Source organism: Gymnogyps californianus, chromosome 15 (assembly GCF_018139145.2).
Source record: "Gymnogyps californianus isolate 813 chromosome 15, ASM1813914v2, whole genome shotgun sequence".
Classification (NCBI taxonomy): domain Eukaryota; kingdom Metazoa; phylum Chordata; class Aves; order Accipitriformes; family Cathartidae; genus Gymnogyps; species Gymnogyps californianus.
Window position 1 is genome coordinate 1100489 of NC_059485.1, and position 21043 is coordinate 1121531.

At 37.8% G+C, this 21043-nt stretch overlaps 1 protein-coding gene across 1 annotated transcript in view; it reads right to left on the reverse strand.

Annotated features, from left to right (window-relative positions):
- Window positions 1-261: 261 nt before the first annotated feature.
- The window catches only part of RBBP6 (RB binding protein 6, ubiquitin ligase), a 31957-nt gene continuing 11175 nt past the window's right edge, over window positions 262-21043 (reverse strand). Inside the window, 14 exon segments of the mRNA XM_050906004.1 lie at window positions 262-2253; window positions 3315-5063; window positions 6502-6603; window positions 6961-7326; window positions 8491-8548; window positions 8639-8717; window positions 8798-8894; window positions 9993-10351; window positions 10800-10903; window positions 11671-11843; window positions 12747-12886; window positions 13728-13824; window positions 13943-14031; window positions 16416-16460. Of these exon segments, the coding sequence (XP_050761961.1) occupies window positions 684-2253; window positions 3315-5063; window positions 6502-6603; window positions 6961-7326; window positions 8491-8548; window positions 8639-8717; window positions 8798-8894; window positions 9993-10351; window positions 10800-10903; window positions 11671-11843; window positions 12747-12886; window positions 13728-13824; window positions 13943-14031; window positions 16416-16460 (5028 nt within the window). The 3' untranslated portion in view covers window positions 262-683.

Here is a 21043-nt window from a genome sequence, read left to right on the forward strand (position 1 = left end):
ATTTTGGGGCCACACGCTACCTTTTACAATATAAAAACAAGTCCACTTGGCACGTGAAAAAAAGCGCACCTCTTGGCAGTACCTCCCCACATCGCATCAGTTCAAAAGATTTAAAGTCCTACCAGTCTTTTCCAAATTAAACCCGAGTATGTTATTCTTCATAGATGTCAGCTACCCGCAAGCTTTCAGGGTAGCTTTTTTCTGTCACTACTCTTTTCTCTGCTAATGTTCAGCTATCACTGGAAATCTCATCACATTGGATAGTTTACTGAAAACTTTTTATTGTAATCAAAAAGTGACATAACAGGGCTGTAATGTATTCTGCAAATCATTCTGCTGATATTTTATAACTGATACCAGCTTCTTCTGCCAGGCAATTAAAAAAAATTCAAAGGTGAAAATTTTCACAGTACAGTAAACTCCACCCAAACTAATTAACGGTGGTTAAAAATAAGATGCCCCAGCAAAACCTTTCATGTTACATGGTCACAACTCACAATTCTGTACAAAATGTTCACTTTTATAAAGCTCTGATGTAAAAATCAAATAATCAAGCAGCAATATTTTAAGTGCAGCACAGGGTCTTTCATGTCATTATTTACAACGCTTGAATTCGTTTACATTTTAACAAAATTTAATACAGATGACTTAGGAATTAAGTCATTTTTTTATTATCTGTCATTCTATGTACTGACAGATTTCACTTTTTGGTCATCCTTCTCTTTATCTTTGCTCTTCTTTGATTTTTTCTTCTTGTGTTTGTGTTTTTGGCTCTTTTCCAATTCCGTTTCGTTTCCAATGTGTTTCTTATGCTTCTTGTGTTTCTTATGCTTCTTGTGCTTCTTCTTCTCTTTTTTCTTTTTCTTTTTCTTGCTGTCTTGACTCTCTCCTGAGCTGGCACTGCTGCTGTGGCTTCGAGTCTGACTCTCAGAAGGGCTTTGACTACGGCTGCGGCTGACGCTGGGACTGCTTTGACTTTGACTTCTGCTCGCTTCAGGCTGGTCAGCTGCGGCAGGTGCTGCCGTATCCTCTTTCGCCTTATCAACAGCCTTTTCTTTCGGTTCTTTCGGATTTTTTCCTGCAGCTTCCTCATCTTTTGCAGACACATTACTCTCACTGTCACTTTCATTGTAGTCTGGTACAAATGCAGCCTCATCAGTCTCTCGAGTTAGATCAGAGGAGAGCCGTGAGGAGCTGCTTACCTGAGGCTTGGGCTTGACAACACTTTTATCGTTTTGTCCAGTCACGTTCTCTTTCTCATTTTTTACATCTGGTGATTCTTGTCTCAAAGGTGGTTTATTACCACCTGGCTCTTTCTCTTTATTGCTCTTTACTTCTGGTACATGCTTCTCTTTCTCTTTTCCTGCATTTTTATCTAGAGGTTTGTGTTCCTCCGATGTACGCTTGGAATCGTGAGCAGCTTTGTGATCAGACTGCTTCCTCTCACGCGGAGGACTGTAGCTGCTCCTTTTGGCATCTCCAGCGCCCTTTTTGGACGGCTCTGCTCGTTCGTCTCTCGGCTTACTTTTCTGTACTGATGTAGATTCTCTGTTTCGAGAAGGGGAGTCTTTTCTCCTTGCTAATTCACTTTTTTCGTCTCTACGCTTGGAACTAGAATGATCTCTGTTGCCATCATGGTCAGATTTTTTGTCTCGGTTTGGAGTAAAGTCTTTAGCAGTGGGTCCACGGCCAGTATCATGTTTCTCTGCAGATCTGCTGTCTTTGGAAGATTGAGAAGTATTTTTCCCATTTCCTTGTTCAGTTGCACGTTCCGAGTGGTCTTTTTCTGGCTGAACACTGCTCTTTCTCTTCTCAGAAGTGTCCTTGTCTGACAAAGAATGATCCCGGTCTTTGGTTTTTCCTTTTTCATTTGACATAGAACTTTTTGAACTTTTTGCATCATGCTGGGAGCTTTCATAACTCGCCTCTTTTGTAGTTTTCTGTATCTTCTCCAAAGGCTCCGTCTCTTTTTCATTGTGTTTTACGGGATTTGGTGGCTTAGCACTCACATTTTTTATAACACTCGCAGGTTTTCCTACGTTTGCAGGCACCTGGGTAGATTTAATGTCTTCCTCTTCAGACTCAAAGTCATCTTTATCCCACTTTGACTGAGGGACCTGGATCATAATAATGACATCTTCAGCAGGGGCTGTTATATCATTATTATACTCCTCCATGGTCTTAATGACAGTTCGTTTTGTATCTGGCTTTTCTTCAGTCTTTCTAACAGGGCTTCCTCCAGTAGAACTAGTGCTAACAGGAAAAAAGCGTACATTAATAACAGGTGAGATACACGCATCGCCATCTTTTGTAACATTTCATAAAATAGCTTTTGTCTCAATTCTAAATCTTCAGCATTTTTTCAAAAGATGTTCAATTAAGGGAACAGACAAGAGAAAGGATGAGTCTACTAGCTCAGATTATGAGCAATCCATTAATTTAGTATCTTGCTAGTCGTACACATTTAATTAACAAAGACACAAGATTATCCGATTGGGGACTGTCTGATCTGGTAATTCCTTCATGTCCTATTTCTACCAATGGCAGATAAATTAGATACACATTCTTGTCTCAACATGTAAGCAAGCAATTATGAAGAGGTATATACAACCAAAGTTTTATCCTCATGTCCCAGAGTTGTAACGTCTTAAATGTTTTGAGTTTGCTCAGTCCTGCTTCTTTAGACGCTGAAATGTAAGCAGTAACAGCTCCACACTACATCACTCCCCCCCCCCCCAAGACGTCACACAATGGAATACAGACGAGAGATCTCCAAGGTAAGTGCCAAAAAAAGTTGGCAGTGTAGCTGTGTCAACACGGCACTGTGCTGAAATCTAAAATCAGTACAATACATGGGCAACCAAGCTGCTATTTCTGCAAGGTATAATTTCATGTCATACTGACAAAAGTAGATCATTACATTACCTTGCAATTTTTAAAATGCAAAATATTGCATGGTATAGACATGTCTGTTATCCTTGCCTTTAGCAGTAAGCTGGATTTGAAGGAAGACATAGAGGGGACACCTCAGAGAGTCAACATATAACGAATAAGAAAAGGGGGGAAAAAAGTCCCAGAAGTAAGGGTCAAACACGTCACCACTGAATTAACCTTATTAGCTTTATGTGCAGTACAGACTGCTTGTTTAACAAAATTTGATTTTGACCCAAGTACAGTTTAACAGGAGAGATCACAGATTATCCACTCATCTAGCACAGATTTAGCTGTTCCTTTCATTAGTCACCATAAAGAATTTTACATTTTTTGGGGGGGAGGGGAGGAAAGAAAAAATATGAAAAGAAATGATGAGGTACCTGGTGTAATCTACAAGAGTTGAACTAGATCCATCAGCTGCTGTTACTTTTCTCCTCACTTTTCCCTTCGCTTTTTCTTGTTTAACTTTGCTGCTGCTTGGCTCAGGTTTCTCAACAGGTTCTTTTGCAGGTGGTACATTTTCTCCACTCACAATCTTTTTGCCAGTTTCTCGGTTAAGTTTAATCTTTTTTGCAGGGTTGTTAAGAAAAGCAGATTTATCCTTTTCTGGAGTTCGCTCTCCTTTTTCACCATCAGGCTCAGTCTTCCCCTTCGGCGATGCTTTCGATTCAGCAGTTTCTGGTTTAGAGGCCTTTATGGAAGCGGCTTCGTGTTCTTTATCAACCTTTTCATCTGCTTTTCTTTTTCTTTTTTCAGGTTTTGCATCAGGCGGTTTGCTTTTTTCAGCAGGTTTTTTTGACTTGTCCTCTTTGTTGGAGGGCTTTTCCGACTTGGTTTCTTTTGGATGGTCTTTCTTTGCCTTTTCCTCCTTGGCTGGTCTGGTTTCTGGGTGATCTTTTGTCACTTTGGGGTGAACCTTCCGCGGGGTACCAAGAGCCTTCTCATCCTTTTGAGAGGAAGATGTTTTAACACTGTCTGTCTTTGGCAACTCCTCCTTCACTTTTTTCACAGGAGGTTCCGTCCGAGGAGATTTTTCACGATCGGTGTCCACCTTTTCTTGGGAAGCTTTAGCTGGTTTTATTGTATTGTCTTTCTTAGGAGGAACAGCCACTTCCACTTTCCGCTTTGTCTTGTCAATTTTTGCTTTTGGCTTATCCTTCTCTTTTTTCTCCTTTTCAGACACCGGTTTGAAAGCAATAGAATCTGCTTCCATAGGCTCATCTCTCACAGGGGTGGCATCATCTCTGCTGGGGAGCATGAACAGAGACTCCGTTTTAACGTCTTCTGCTGTAACTGGCTCTCTTGGTTTTCTCGCACCTTCTAACAACTCAGCATTGGGAAACCCTTCGTTCTCATCCCCTTTTCTTCTCTTCCGGTGTTTTTTATGTTTATTTCCTTTGCTATCTCCCAGTGGATTTTCCACCTCCTTCTCTTTTGATTTTGTAGGATCTTTGATGCCATGGCTCTCTCTCCCAGAAGGTTTTTCAGGGTAATTTCCAGCTATATTACGATTTCGATGGCTCTGCCCACCAGGATAATCCTCCCTACGTCCCCGAGCATATGGCGAATTCTCTCGTCTGGTCCCAGGTGGACCAAACCTATCTGGAGAAAAGTTCTCTCTGTTTACTGGAGGTCGAGGTTGCGCGCCAACAGCATAGCCCTTGTAAAACTTTTCATACCATTCTCTATAGTTCCTTTCCCATTCTCTGTATCTTTCCTTTTCAAACGGATCTCTAAAGTCAACAGATCTGCCATAGTAAGCTTTCATATCATATGGTGGAACTTCTCTGTATCTGTTAAAATACTCCCTTTCTCCTTCCCCTTGAGGTACAGTCCGTTTAGTGGGAGACTGGCCTCTAAATACTGGAGACCTTGACCGTGAATGGTATCTTCTGTATGGGGGTGACCTTGACCTTGACCGGTGATAGCCATGTGACCTTGACCTAGAACGATAGTTACGACTCTTCCCTTTGCCTCTTCTTGGATATGGCGGCGATCGCGAGTAGGAACGAGAATGGGAACGACTAAATGATCGAGAGTAGGAGCGAGAGCGGGAAGAACCTGATCTTGACTTGGAGTAGGTATACGAACTTCTAGAGTAAGATGAAGCACTATAGGGAGACTTGGACCTTAAAAAAAAAAAAACACAACACAAAAAAAAATAAATGAAGTTAATTCAAAACAGTCACTCTCCCCAATTTTTTTCCTCCCAAATTTGGTTTGGTTTTTTTTTTCCTCTCCATATGCTTATGTCAAAGCTTCTTTCAGCTGCTGACATAATGCTACTGCAAATTGAAGAACTTGATAACATGTAAAAGTTTCTGCTTACAAGACAGAACAGCTGCTGCTTTGTTAGTGTAAAAACATACAGGAAGGGTAAGTCTATTTCCACTCACTTCTATCACATGAACTACCATAACTATTGATTGATTTAAGGTGGTGTATACTGGCCTCTACTGGTACATGAACACACACATTTTTCACTACTCGGCAACTACATGCAGTGCAAAATCATTTTTGTTGCAGTAAAAGAGCACGTCTTAATGGCTACAGTGCAGTATCAAACATCAAGAAAACACAATTTAGCCTCACGACAGTAAAGCTCAATTTTAAAATGCCAGCTTAGTCTATTTAACTTCACTACTTATTTGGTAATTTGTATAGGATACACAATACTTGTACTGCAATCTTACATACAGGACTATTTAATCAACACTTCTAGCCAGATGTCCTAGCAAAATTTTGCACATACCTCTAGCTCTAACCAAGGCTAGTGACCGCATTTCAAGAAAAATCGTATCTAAAAACTTCTAAACTCAGCCTCTAGTAATATGACTCAATGCCATTACTCTAGGAAAGATACTGACAGCATTAGTAATAGAGAGCTATTCAGACTCCTGCCCATGTGATTTTTGGCGATAGAAAACATCAGCTACCCTGAGTTTTTTCTTCACAAGTTTTTCTTTTCTATTTTTTAAAGAACCATGTCACATTATTCTGCATATGTTCATTAGCATCATTCCTCCTCTCGAAGTCCTTCACCAATTTAAGATTTCCTTAAAAACAAGTCTGATCTTTTAATTCCTAAGAAAAATTTAACAATGTCAACAAGATACTAGCGAAAGCCACCAGTTTGCAGTCCAGGTTAAAATCTCTCCATGTATCCACATGAGATAAACAAAAGAGGAACTGAAGACAATTTCTCTCACAGATCTCCTCCAAAGTGCTTTGAGGTAATGGTTACAATCAGAATAGGGAGACACAGAAAATCCAGCAACTACACCTGCTCAGACTCTAGCCTCCTCACGGCTGTCGGGAGGTGAAGGAAGTCATTGCAGAGAAGCTTTAGTAAAAGAGACACCTGCTCCTTAACAACTGCTGCCCAATTATAACTAACAGTCAACTGTAATCTCTGCCATATTTAAGCTAGTAACCTACATATGAAACTCCTATCACTGCAAATCCCTTGAATCATCCAATCCATCTAATGATAGAGAGGTGGAGTGGAACTCCTCCTGATTCTTCTAGACAATCTGCTTCTCCATTACGGACATGTAAAGCAGTTACCTGGAAAACGAACGCCTACGCTCCTTTTGAATCTTTTTATATTCCATCAATTCCTTAGCAAAATCATTTGTAAACTCATCAAGTTTGGACTTTTTCTTTTCCCTGTTAAAATAAGTTTGACCTTTATTACAATTATAGTTTGACCTTTATTACAAAAAGACATCAAGAAACAAAACATGGCCAATATGAGAAAATGTATACTGCATGCAAATGCAAAAGGTGAACATCCTATTTAAGCAAAAACAGTTTAGAATTCCTACAAGTTTTAGGGAAAGTTTTAGAATTACATTTGTCTTGTTTTAGTTTTGCATGTTTACCATCTGCAACGAAAAAGTATACTGGAAGAAACACTACGTCATTTTTGCTTATGTCAGATGCACTTTAGTGTAACTGCAGTCCGATATGCTATCGAAATACAAAAATGAAAAACAATGCAACTTCATTGAGCCAAATACTTACTCCTCTTTAAGTCTCCGTTGCTCTCTGTAAAACTCCTCCCTAGATAAAGGGGGTGCTTGTGTCGTTGGGATGGCATTTGAATGAGCCGTTGGTACTGCTGTTGGTACCCAAGCTGATGACATGTTTGCAGGAGCTGGGGGATATCCTGGAGGGGGGACAGTGTACCCAGCAGATGGAGGCTGACCAGGTGGAAACTGAGGAGGAAACTGTGGTGGTGGTACCCCGGGTGGAAGAGGCAGTGCATGGGGCGGTGGAGGATACAAGGGAGGTGGAGGCACAGGCACAAAGACTGGTGTCGATGCTGGTAGTGTTGGGGCCTGAGTCCTTTGGGTACGTTCACTGTGCGGGCGTCCTCGATTTGAACTTCTAAAGAAACCCAAAAACATGTGTCACTTCGTTACACTCTGCCCTGATTTTAAAGTGGAAAGCGAATGAAGCGGGAGCATGGTGGCAAGCACTTCTTGATCTCAACTTAAGCATTTTTCTCCCTGCTTTCTGTTCATTTGAGACCACTCATTTCTTGATCCTCATACTCGCCTTCCACATCCTCACCCCCAACAGTTCCCTCAGTCTTCTTGTCTTATACTCAGCTTTGCGACTGTGGATGGAGGCTGCCCATCCTTAAATGAGACTCCCATCTCCCATGTGCAAAGTGCCCACTGCTCCTCTGCCACTCCTTGATACACTTACTACTTCACACTTCTGATCTTCAAAGTACTGCACAGATATTAACTAATCTTCTCTCGAACTTCTTTTAACTCCTCCCACATATGCTTCCTATGTTGTTGCCTCATGATGACGTATTTGGCCTGTTCTTGTCCCTGAGTTGTTATTTTCTTGCTTATTGAATTTGAGATTTTAGACAATTTGTGGGACGGATCCTGGTTTTTGTTTTGATTTATCTTTAAGATTTTATAAACACAATGAACCCTTACCATCTACCTGTAACAAATATATACCGAAAGGAAGGACTAACTTGACACTGCAATAATAGATAAAACGGACTCCCCTCTCTCCAACTGAGAGAAAGCAGCTTGGCTGTTTGAGATGAGTAAATTGAAGAAATTAAAAACTGTCATAAAATAACAGCATTGACTTTTCCAATAATCTGCTCAATCAGTATCAACTAAGTTGTTAAAGAAAGAATGTTGGAGGCTGATTTCTATTGGGAAATCAATTTCTTCAGCCCTATTCAGCCAGTAATCAAAAGGGTAGCTTTCTGTCTGATCTTTTAATTATATTTAATTTTTATATGTAATTATGGTTTCCTCAAAAAGTGTTCATTTTTCAGAGTCCTCTTTTCAATTATGTACTGCAGTTTTATTTTAAATAATCTTACTGCAAGCATAGATCCCCTTTGTTAAAGCTAATTCAAATTAAGCCATTTAAAAATTAATTACCACTTGTATTCTCCACAACTATCTGTGCATACTTATTTCATTATAAATCAGCTGTTGTATAAGTTACGTGTTACGGCCTAATTTAACAGGTTACAAGTAGTAATATATTGAATTTCTGTAGAATACTTACAGTTCCCAGCCTGGTCTGCCACCTGCTGAGCGAATTGTACTGGCTCTCATGGGATGACCTTTTGGAGTGGGGAGAGGAAAAAGAAAAAAACATTCAGTTTATCTGAAGATAATTTTTTAGAAGAGATTCTAAAGTTATAATTACTTACCAGTTGTGGGTATTGATTGTCCTTGAGGGCCCAGAAGACTTGGTAATGCTGGTTGTCTTAGTACAGGAACCTGATAGCCCTTGTGAATAAATGCAAACAGTTAGAAAACAAGCTCTACAAAAATACAAGAATCACTCCATATGTTGAAATAAAATTTACCTTCTCTTCCAACAAACTGCTGATTGACAGAGGGGAAGATTTAGAAAGTTCAGCAGCCGTCACCAGAGCAGCAGGAGGTATAACAGTATCGGCATCGCTACAACAAAAAACCAATTTTTTATTATTCTAACATTGTTTTGAAGTGCTAGTTGAAATATAAAGTCCAAGGTGAGAAAAGGCTGACTACTGTAAATGGAAAAAAAAAATTAAAAAGTAATCTTCACCAGATTTACAAATGTGAAGTTGGCCGATTCCAAATGAAGCGCTGAACAGAAGTCAATTTGGACTACTGGCATTTAAAGAGGAAGCTCACTGGAAAAATATTTTATTAAGCTAGCTGCACATGAAAGGATTAGAGCACGTATAACCCACACACTGAATCTCAGTTTTGGAAGACGCAAGAACTGAAATTCTATTAGGAAATGTTTATATGCTAGTTCAGAGGCTGCCTTAGAGGTTCTTCTGAATTGTGATCCTTTGTATTCAATGGTACAGCTGAGCCCGACAGTCTTCTGGACCAAGTGGCTATTTGCATTCAAGGCATAAAGTTGAAAGGATATAAGCCCTAAGCAAGAGTACAGCTTTTTAATGTATTTTCATATGACTTCACTGGGTTGCAAACTTAGACTTTCATGTTTGTAAATACTTCAAATTTACAGTGTTTCAATGTTTATTACGCATCACTGACTACACTGTGTATTACTGAGGATGACTCTGACTTATCATAATGTTGATGACAGAAATACTGTAGAAAAAAGTAATGTGAAAACACCTGGTCAATTTTAACTATAATCGTGCTTTTATGCTTTTCATGAAAATATTTCCTCAGTACTAATGAGAAATTAACGCACTCAAGAAGGTTTGATGTAACTAAACGGTTACTCTAGGAATTGCTAGCCACTTAAAATCAAAGGGCTCCTGGGGGAAAAAAGTTCCTCTTTCAGGGTAAACCTGTACTGAATGACTGATAAGGGAACCAAACAAGAAATACTTCTGAGAAAATTCTTGCATGAGGTACACTTCCAACTTATCAAAGTGTCCTCGTTCAAAGTAAAAACAAAAACCAGAACTTCCACAATTATCTGGAACTGTCACTAACGATACATAAATCGCTAGCTGAGAAGCTCAAGAAGAAGAATCTAATGTAAGCATTTTGGTGTCTTTTATATTCATGATGATCTACAGATTTACTTACCGAAAAGGTCCATCTGGCTTTTCACCACGGAGAGATAGGGACACTGCTGGAGGGAGATCAGAGACAACAACAGAAGATGGATTTACTGGCAGCCCAGCTGCCACAGATGACTGACCAGGGGCCAACGATGACAAAGCAGCAGCAGAACGAGAAGCCAGAGAAGCTAACGGAATCATTAGTGGATCCTGCTGTCTGGAAATTGTTGGCCGGAGTAGAGGCTGCAGGTTGCGTGTTATTGTTTGTCTCATTAGGGGTGGTGGAGGTGGTGGTGGCGGCGGCGGCTGCTGCTGTTGTTGCTGCTGAATCTGCTTACGGAGCCTTTTTGTGTAGCCAGTTTCATTTTTGAAGTTGTTCACAGCCTAGAGGCAGAAAAACATTTACAAAAAGGTACTATGAAACTTCAGTAGATATACGAACAAAAGCCTCCACAGAGAAAAATTACTTGTGTATTCCTGTAAATGCTATTAATCCTAAAACAAATCAACATACAGATATATGAACACATCACATTAAACACTGATATTAATGATTGCTAACTCAAGAGTATCTGTATTTAAAGTACTTTGGTGTTACCACTGAATCTGAAAGTGAGGCAATCACTTTAAACAAAAGTGTGACCTGAATTTGCCAGATTGTCTCTAAAGAGTTGTAAGCTTCTGTAACAACAGATAATGTATTTGAAAAGTAAATTTAGTCTTATTCAATTTAGCTTTGCTTAAGGAGACGTAAATTAGTATTTTCTTCCCTTTCAGCTTTTTACAAATAGACTTTTCTTACAAACAGTTTACATAAAAGTAATCGTATTACCTGGCGTAGGAACTTGTTGGCAATTAAAGCATCAGGAGAAACATCCGTCTGATGACACGTTGGGCATGTATGTTCCTCGGATTCCAGTAATGCTGTTCTAATACCTGTGAATAAGTAGAATCATCAAAATAGTTTTTAGCCAAACTAAGGAAATTTTGGGGGTTCTAATCAATTATAAAAACATGTATATGATTAATGGGTGAATATGGTCTTGAATTGAGAGCATGAAGCTACGAACGTTCAATAGTGTAAAAAATTTCTAGTATGCAGCAAATAACTACACAGTTTTGATATTTCACTATTGTAACATTTGAAGATGTAGAGTAGGCTGTGTCTTGATGTTTCGACTAGTCTTTTTTCCACTATCTAGTACAGTGAGAAGTCAACAACCTCAAGGTTAATGAATAAAACACATTTCAAAAAACCATAAGCAGGTTTGAGTTCTGAAGGTTTTAACCAACTCTCCTGTGAAGAAGAATGTGGATTAAATGCCTAACTATCAGTTTGTTGCAGACCACAGTAAGTCACCAGTGTTGGATATGTAATTTTGTATGAGAGAAAGGGCTGTGGACAAACTAAACGCATTCAATATCTAATACTGTAATCACCTGCACAATTATTCACTCTTCTCATACTCATCCTTCCATATGCAAAGGGGATTTAACTAGATATTTAAGAAGGGGAAAAAAGCTTTCCGCCCCCCCCCCCCCCCCCCCCCCCCCCCCCCCCCCCCCGAAAAGTATACCCTGAATAGGAAAGGACTAAAGTATTAAATAGAACTGGTAACAAAGTAATTTCATTATCTCCTATTTCTGCTTTCAAAAGATCAGATTTGATGGTTTGAATTAACAAACATGGGAGTAGCACTTACATTCGTCACAATAACTGTTTCCACAGCAGGGAATAACAACTGCATCAGTCATTATATCTTTACAAATGAGACATAACAACTCATCTGGAATAGGATCATCTTCTTCCGAGGAGGAGGACGGCTCCTCTGGTAAAAAGGGAGGCTTCTCCTTCTTTCCTATAGCGTAAGCTTCCCTGGAAGGGGGTGGGGAAAGAAAAAGAAAAAAGTTAAAGATGGGTAAAGGGAAACTTTTCCAAGCTTTGGATTTTATCAAAGGAAGAAAATAGACAGAATTCTTCTCACTCCACATTAGCCTTCTAAAACACAGACATTTAGTTTAAACTACTTTCCTGTAGCCACAACACTAGAAGAGGGAGGGGGGAACAACTTTCCTTCTGCAGAACTCTCCCATTCATTGGATCAACTAAGAAATTAGCTCAGATTAGAAAAATATTTTTTTAACAGCTAGAAATCAGATGAAATGAATCCCATCTCTCCTTTGCCAGAGGGTAAATGTAAATTGCAGGCTCAGGATAAAGCCAGTCTCTCTGAGTAATTACATTTTAAAAATGTAATAAGTCTATGTTACAGCTTCTACAAAAGGATATCCATGACAGAAAACCAGAAGTGCTACCAAGTGCATTTCAAAACCACCACTGTTCTCAGCACACAGTAGTATTTTCTTAGTTTATAGCAACAGGAAAACTCCAGTCTGTTTCACACATGGGATTTGATAGAAGTCAGAGGGGGAGGAAATCTCAGTCCAACAGCTATTTGTTAAATTTTGCAAGACGCCTTTGAAACATAAACCAGAAGCAAAACGAGCTTTCAAAGAGAACAACTCCACTGTAAACAGTACTGAAATGTTTTGCAGAAATAGCATACCACACGCTTAACCAACTGACAGGGGTATGAACAATAGGACCACCCTATTTTCATATTAGAAAGCATCACAGATTTTAAGGTTGAGATACAACGACAATGATTCCTCTCCTGTAATTACAGATGCTGGCCAACTTGGTTGCGCTGCCACTCAGGCATTTACGCATGTTTTCTCTTATTCGCTTTTTGGTCAGTCTGATTAATTACATACTTACGCATCAATAGTTGGTATTGCATATTTTCCAGTGTTTGTCAGCATAGCACCCTTTGTATTGGGATCTTTCACCTCCATCATGAAACTCCTTGGAATTCCTGTGCTCTTTTTAATTCTGGGAACAGACTCAAAATTTTTGTCCTGTTAAGAAAAGAAATGCAGCTATATCTCATATGAAGACCCACACTTAAAATGACATTTCAATGATTATTTTAAGCAGCAAAAGCCTTTAATCCCCTCCTTTTACCTAGCATAAGGGTTGCTCGACTAAAATACTTATTTTCCTGAATGAATAGAGCCAGGATGTTCCAAAGGCTTGAGCAATGTTTTGAACTCAATCGACATTCTTTGGCTTAACTTCAGGTTCCTTAAGGGTGAAATATCCCTTGGCTCACCATCCACTGAGAGAAGAGGCACAAACCCGCTCCTCCTCCAAAGTGCAATTCAGAGCGAGAGCTCAATTCAGGGTTCTGAGTCAGTCACTGGACAAGCTTATATTCACCATCTATATATGAAAACTGAATTCATACCTCATGCATATACATTCAGTGACTAATGTTAAATAGCATAAATACTCAACCAGAGACTTGTGTAATTAAAACATGCAAATATTCAGTAGATGGGGTCAACACAAACATCATCTTTTTATACGAAACACTAAAAATTGTGAACTGTCATAAAAAAAAGTAAAAAACAGAGAAAAGTTTCCCATAATACTGAAATATATCAAAATATACATGAAAGTTCACAGAGAAAGATCTACAGACATATTTAATACCTATGATCTAGAAAAAAGAAAATTTTCCATTTATAGTTCCAGGTTTCCCTTGAATTTGAAGGGGTTTGCAACACTGCCATACAACCTCGGTATTTCACCCCAAGAGAAACAATTCTTAATACGAATATTCATGTATTTGTTAAGTAACTGCCCACGTAAAAAAATTAAAAACTAAGCAACACCACAAGTTCCCCACAATCTTACCCCATTTGTTGGGCAGTTCTTTATATAGTGGCCAGGTTTTCCACAACGAAAGCAAGTATACGATGGTGGAGGTGGACCCAAGGGTTTCTTCATATAACTAAAAGTTTTTTGGGAAAAAAAGAAAAAGGTATGCATGTGTGTCTCTTGTTAAAACAAACATCTCTACAATTTTTTCATAATCTTCAAAGAACAGATTTGACATTATCAACACTTACTTGATTGGATCATATTCATGGCCAGACTGTGTCATCATAGCTTTTATTTTATCTTCTTCGGAAGCATTGGCTTCAGCCAGATTGGCAGTCTGTTTAACAGGTAATTATTTGACACACACATTAGAAACACATTTAAGCCCACACAGCCAAAGACAACACCACTCATCCAATCCTGTAAAGAGCAGCACAATGCTAGCTGAGGTTGCATGAAAACAGCTGCTTATATAAAATATATTTGTCCTGAAGATGTTCTGGGGAGTCCTTACGCCATTACATGATGTTTATGTGCCTGTTAACCTACTTGAAAAGAGCATTCTTGGGCACTCAAAACCTTAGGCTCTGTTTGTACCTTACATAAAGACTTGTGTAACCCATCAAATTTTCTTCAAAGCGGACTGAAGCTATGTGTAGAAAAAAAAATACACTATCCAGTACATTTAAACTGATTTTTAAGCTCCAGACTATTTGAAGGAGAAGATATCCACTGTACATTTAATTGACAAATATGTATGCAAGTATCATTATTTACATTTTGCAGCATTAAAAGGACACACAACTTAAGAGTCAGGGAAGTTGTTTTTGCTTGCTGAAATTCAGCTTCAGACACAGCAGCATTAAAAGGAATCAAGCTTTTTATAATCCCTCAGCAAGACAAAAGATTCTTTTCAGTAGAAATTTGACCATCGTGTGCTGCAGGCAGTCCAAACTGCATGTTCCCCCCCCAGTAACTTCTTCATATTAAGTGATTTAACTACAGTAAGCAAAACCTGCAGTTTTTTTTCCAGTTGACTGTGTCCTTTTAACACACAAATTGTAATATAAACCTTATGCAGAACTAGATCTTCAAATTATTGAAGCCAGCTGATTTTTTAAAGTAGTATTTGTTAAAATATTTTTATTACACACTAGTCCAGATACAAGCAGGGTCTAAGGGAGTGACTGTAAATGATTTGGACCTTCAAGCACCTATCACTCAGATCAACCACTCATGTTTTTGTTTTTATATGCATTCATTCACAAAAGCAACCAACTAGTTTCAACATTTTATTAAATGGTCATTTCATATACACAGTTTTTTCTCAACAGTAACATAATCCAGATCGACAGCTATGAAATCATTTCCATTAACATTTACAGAAAACTTTACAGATACTTGACTAATTTGTTTGAACCCAAACGGTTTACAAAACACATCCAAAACCCACAAAACATTAGTAGGAATAGACCAAAATTCAAATATGGCATTTAATACATAGTAATAATAAAACAGAAAACTGTTAACACATTGCCTCCACGCTAAGCCAGTCTGCACTAAAGAGGTTAGAGTAAGTAACAGTTTTGAGCTGCTTTATGTTATGTTCCTGTATTTTTCTGAAATACTTAAATTTTCTCGAAAGCTTAAATGTGTACACCACTCGGACAGTTTTTCACATTTTAGAGTAAAACCACATGAGTTTACAGAACCAAGGACACGTTTAGGGACAGCACTAATGGAGACCAATTTCTTTTGGTGGCTACCTTCCAAAATGTATTTTTTTTTTTTTTTTGCCAAATGTACACAATTTAATTTCTGCAGTGAGAGAGGGAAGAAATTACCAGCGGGAAGAGATTTCTCTTTCTTGGAAATGAACTCCAGCCTTCATTTTCAGAAGAAAGAACTAGCTACTCTGCATTAGGCCCTGCCTCCTCTAATCATTGTAACTTTAAAGACTGGTAATTTAATTGGCTAGCACTACACCTTTTCACAAAGTGCAATCACTAGTGCTTTCCCAGACAAAGTTACACATTGTTGAGCAAAAAATGCAAGCAGTTCCATAGCAAAACATGGCATTACAACAGTTTCAAAAGGTCACATCTGCTAATATGCCACACATACACATTGGTATATTCCTATAAACAATTAGGTACATTTACACAATTTACACAGTCTGCGTTCAAACAAATTAGATTGTGTTGCCCACTACAATTTATGAAATTGTGCAGCATTCAAAGAATGGATCTGTAACTATAATGACTAGAAATTCAAAAATAGCCATGCAATTGTCCATGTTACAGAAACGCTTCTATTTTGGCTGTTGCAAACCCCCCTGGAATGTCCATAACTTACAGCCAATTAAATTCTTCTGTAAAAATTGTGTTAGTTTCCAACGCAAAATTAACGAAACGTATGAAAAACGGTAAACAGCTTCTGAAGTGCTTCTTCTTTGTGTCTTGAAGATGAGTAATACTGCAACATTATGTTGAGGCTGATAAGGTACTCCCCTTCTATCTTCCCAAACTGGGAACTACTCTTTACAGGATAGTATCAAAATATACACACATTTCAAAGTTAAAATAAATACTTTAAATTATTAAAAATTAAATTAAAGTTTTGTTCAAATTACAACAGTTATCCAGCTATAGATCACAGTATAAATTTAAAAATAGGAAGCAAACACTTTTTTTTAAGTATTTGACAAGAATATATATATACCTTAGTAAGCTGGGCCAGAGAAATAGATGCAGAAGAGTCATCAATCTGTTCACAAAAAATTAAACACATATTCAAGTTCTACAATCAAAACATAGCAATAGTTAACCTCTACTGTAGTCTGAAAGTCTGCATTATACCCTCTGAGTGTCACTGAAAGAGGCATTTCCAACCTAGTGTAACTTGTATTTACTCAAAACAAAGTCCAAACCTATGACAGCTTAAGAGTGCCTATGTGGTTAATGAGAAGAAACTAAAATAACCAAACCCGCTCGAGATCAACTTATTGCTCCAGAATATCTCAGAGAGGGACCCTTGTCAAATGCTCACAACTGCTTAAAAGTTGAAGGGCTAAGGAAGCTGTCAATTTTCAGCTAAAAAGAATTTTAAAAACACATTTATTTGAGAAGGAAGGATCGCTACAGGAAACTTATTTTCAGTGTAATTTGTAAATTAATCAGTTAATGTCTCATCATTTATAAATGCACACGGTTATGCTTTTATGAACACAGTAGCTGCCTGTCAGAATAAAGCACAGGCATATCAGCCCTGAAACAAACTCTGCCCCTCCCATCAGTAAGTTTAAAAATGCCAAACTCACCATACCCCACAAAACCCAAATAAAAACACCAATCTAAAACATCAGCCATAAAAGTAACCCACCATTTTGTCTAGAAAAAACCCAACTGCTTAAATTAAATAAAGGTGTTTATCATGACAGAGTAGCCTATAAAAACTGAGAAAACTGATTTCTTGTATTTTATTAGACCACAGGCCATACTATCCAAATTAGTTTGGGAAGTGTGAGAATTTAGTATTTTCCTTGCTATCAGACCAAAGTCAATTTTTAATAGCAGCCCACTACTAAATAAACAAAAGAAAGAAAGTGTAAAGAATACTCTTGATGATGAAAACATGGATTCAGAGCACTATCTTGTCATTTTTTTCTCCATTGCAACCACATTCCTCCCTCCCAGCTGCCTACTGGAACAGCTTGCAGGAATGAAGTCCTCAGGCCACTAGTTAGTAATGGACTGCAGCATTTACTGAGAACTAATACTGAAGCGCAGTTTTTCCACAAGTAAAAAGGGTAACTCTTATCTTGTGCCTTTTCCAGTATATTGAATTATGTTATACCACAAGCAGCAGTGAAGCTTACACTAGCAAAACATTATCAGAAAGACACTCGAATCACTGCTTATTAACTTGTAAGTTGCTCAAAAATGTAGAATAAAATTTCACAATGTAAACAGAACAGCTCTCCTCAAGAGCTCACAAAATTGATCAGAAGAGAGATTCAAACCCTTCCTTGGAAAAAGCTCTTGTCCTTTATTACCTAATGCAGTGGAAGAATTCAAGGGAGTAGTTTTAGCAGACTCTGGGGAAAAAATATCTACATGCAGAAGATGATTCCTCACTCCAGTTAATCGTTCCTTCTCTATATGTTTAGGAAAGCACATACAACATTACTGTATTATTAACTAAAAAGTTCTTGAAAATGTGTCTTTGGAGAGGATCTGGAAAAAGAAACCCAGATCTGGAAAAAGAAACCTTCTTTCCACTGCAAGTCTTACCAGAAGATTCAACTTTCCTTCTTTTCAGAACATTTTGTACCTAATTCTGTTAAAAAGGAAGTCTGATCAAGTATTTTGAAGCTTCATGCTCCATATGCCACTCTTTCACATGTGGAAAAACAGGCCTATGTTCTCTCATGGCAGGCACAACCCCTATCATTTTGTGGTTTTTCAGAAGCAAACAAGAAATTAGGAAAGCTCTCTATTGGAGTCTAGCATTAAACAGTCTAGTATTGACCAGTAACTGAAACATAACAGTTAATAAACTATTAATTAGCTCTTGTATTTTTTTAGGAAGCAGTTGTTACATGGCCTGCAGGCAACAGTCTAATTTCTTAAAGGAAGTGATAGCACTCCTTTGTACTAAACAGTTATTAAAAGCAAATAGATAATTAATGTACTATTTAGTACGTTTGCCCAGCGGCCATCTTCCAATGATCCTACATTCTTGTGGGTTTTTTTTTCCTTTAAATTTCTACTGAAGTATTTTCTGCCAGTTCCTCAAATCAGTCAAGTAGAAACAACACCTCCATGAAACTTGTATACAACCCTAAGATAATAAATACTGCAGAAGAGTTCAAAAAACCCACCAAAACAAAAAAAACCAAAAAACAGAATCAACAGTCAATGTATTAACTCCCATTTCATGCAGAAGACTAAACAGAAACTAACATAAAGCAAGTGGGAAAGGGGACAGAAAATAGGAGAAAAAGGCTATTCTCACTGCTGGAGTGCTACATTTAAATTACAGTGGTTTCCTAAAACCCGATAGCCTGGCTAAACCAAAAATTCAGCCAGGAAGGATTGCTGTCGTGTTTGATGGCACTAAAACAATGGGCATGACTCTCTGCATTTCTGCAGCCTGTAAGGACAATGCCAACTAGAGATCCTTGCAGTTACTGAAATAGTAACACTAAAACAAACAGGATCCACTTTCTTGCTTTGGCTGTAGTAACAGCAGCACAAATATGCAAGTGTAGAATGACAGCTACTGTAAGAGCAAGACAATGAAGAAATATTCAAAGTATAACCTTTTGTGCACCCTTTTTAAAAAAATCTTAACTAATTTTGCTGCTTCACTGTTCAACAATAATTGGCAAACTTTCCAGCGATTTAGTGCTACTACACTAAGATCCAGGTTCTGCTTTGAAATACATACAGAAATACGTGTATTTAAAAAAAAAAAAACAACAACAAACAAAACCCCCACACTTTAGACCAAGACCTGAGTTAGCTTTAAGAATGAAGCTAATTGTCTCCAACACTAGAAGCACCTGAGGCTGCAGTGCTTTTACAGTGAGAGAGAACTTGTAACGAGATGCAAGGCTTCCACCCTCCCTATGGCTACCCACAACCCAAATCAGGTACAGTCAGAGCAAACAAGAAGGGAATCTTTTTGCTTTGCCTTTCATTTACTTTCATTAGTTCTAACTAACACTAAGTCTTCCCTCCCACTCCAGGATTTTTCCTTTTTTTTTTTTTGTTCTTTTTTTCCTTTTTTGAGACATCTATGTTAGCTTATGGTAAGATGCTACTTAGAAACGTAATACAGACATGCCAGGGAACACACGAGGCTAAAAGAATGTTAACTTTATTTATGAACATGTGATTTGTGTTTATACACATGCTAGTAAACAAAAAGAAAAATAACTTTTCAAGAAATAAAAACCCATCTGAATTAGATCAAATACTATAAACGTGGTTTACATAAATGCATTACATTAACTACTAGGGTCACTGGGCCAGTTAAACTAACTCACAATGAGACGCATTCATGTCCAAAAAGGAATTTGAATCAATCAGCAACAGAATTACGGATGCAGATTTAGACTTAGTGTTTTTAGACCTACACACAAAAAGTTTTCAATTTTAAGTTGATTGTATACCGTTCCACAAGAATCAGAGGCTGCATTCTTCACAGAACACAGACCCAGAGTTCATTAATTTCTAGATTAAGTTACCCTCACAGCTTATCAAGTGATCAGATCCAATGATCCAGGGTTAGTGTAATGCCTCACACCATTCTAGTGAAGAAAAAGCAGTTATACTTAAAATAAAGATGAAAAATAAAAAACACCACATAGTAATTTTTATACTATAAGGACTATTTTGAAATGCGTAGTTACACATAGTATTTGACCCAAGTGGCAATCAAGATCTAGACCATTACCAGTCAAGTACTTCCGTGTGTTACTTATTTTATATTTTAGCAGCAGAATGACAGTGTTTTCAAACCTGAAGAAAAATGCTGCCCCTTTTCCAAATGTAAATTCAAAGTGGTGGTATACTAAAGAAAGGCTTAACCTTTGAGAAATTAAAGCAACATCCAACCCTGAAGTCACCCAGATCCAAAAACGTACTACAGGCAAAAGTTAAGAAAAATAACAGGGATTTTACCTGCACCAGGCTCTAACCTTGTGCCAAAATTTGTATTAGATATTTTTATTTGCAGACAAACTATTAAACTAAACTGCTTCATCAGATAAAGTGGAAAGATCAAATGCAGAACTTTAGAATACCACTTTGTGTAGCAACGCTATTTAAATTCACGGCAATCTATTAAAGACATTTATGTACTCAGAGGGGCCCAAACAATATCACTTCAATTATACAGTTGTAGGAACAAATACCCAAGTATTTAAGGACACGAAAAGGAATCATTTAGCTGACAGAACTGTCCTCAAAACGTATGGGATATGTTGGTTTTGGTATTTGTTTGAACCCCCAAGTCAGAAGTAAGAAACAGTACCAAGTTTAACAATAATGGTTTCTCAGTGGTTTTTGATAACATTTTCAAAAACCATTAGGCAAAAAAAAGTATTTAAAAACAAAAGCTAAGTGATACAATGTGAAAATGGCAAAAAATACACTCCAAACAATTTTTATTGCAAGAAACAAAAAGCACACAACAACCTATACAAACATACATATTACTAGCTATAGACAGACAGATGTAGAACATGGCACCATGTTCAACTGTGCAAACCTTGAACCTACATGATCTAAAACGACCATACATTATCTGTACAACACAAAGTCATACAGGAAATATTCTAG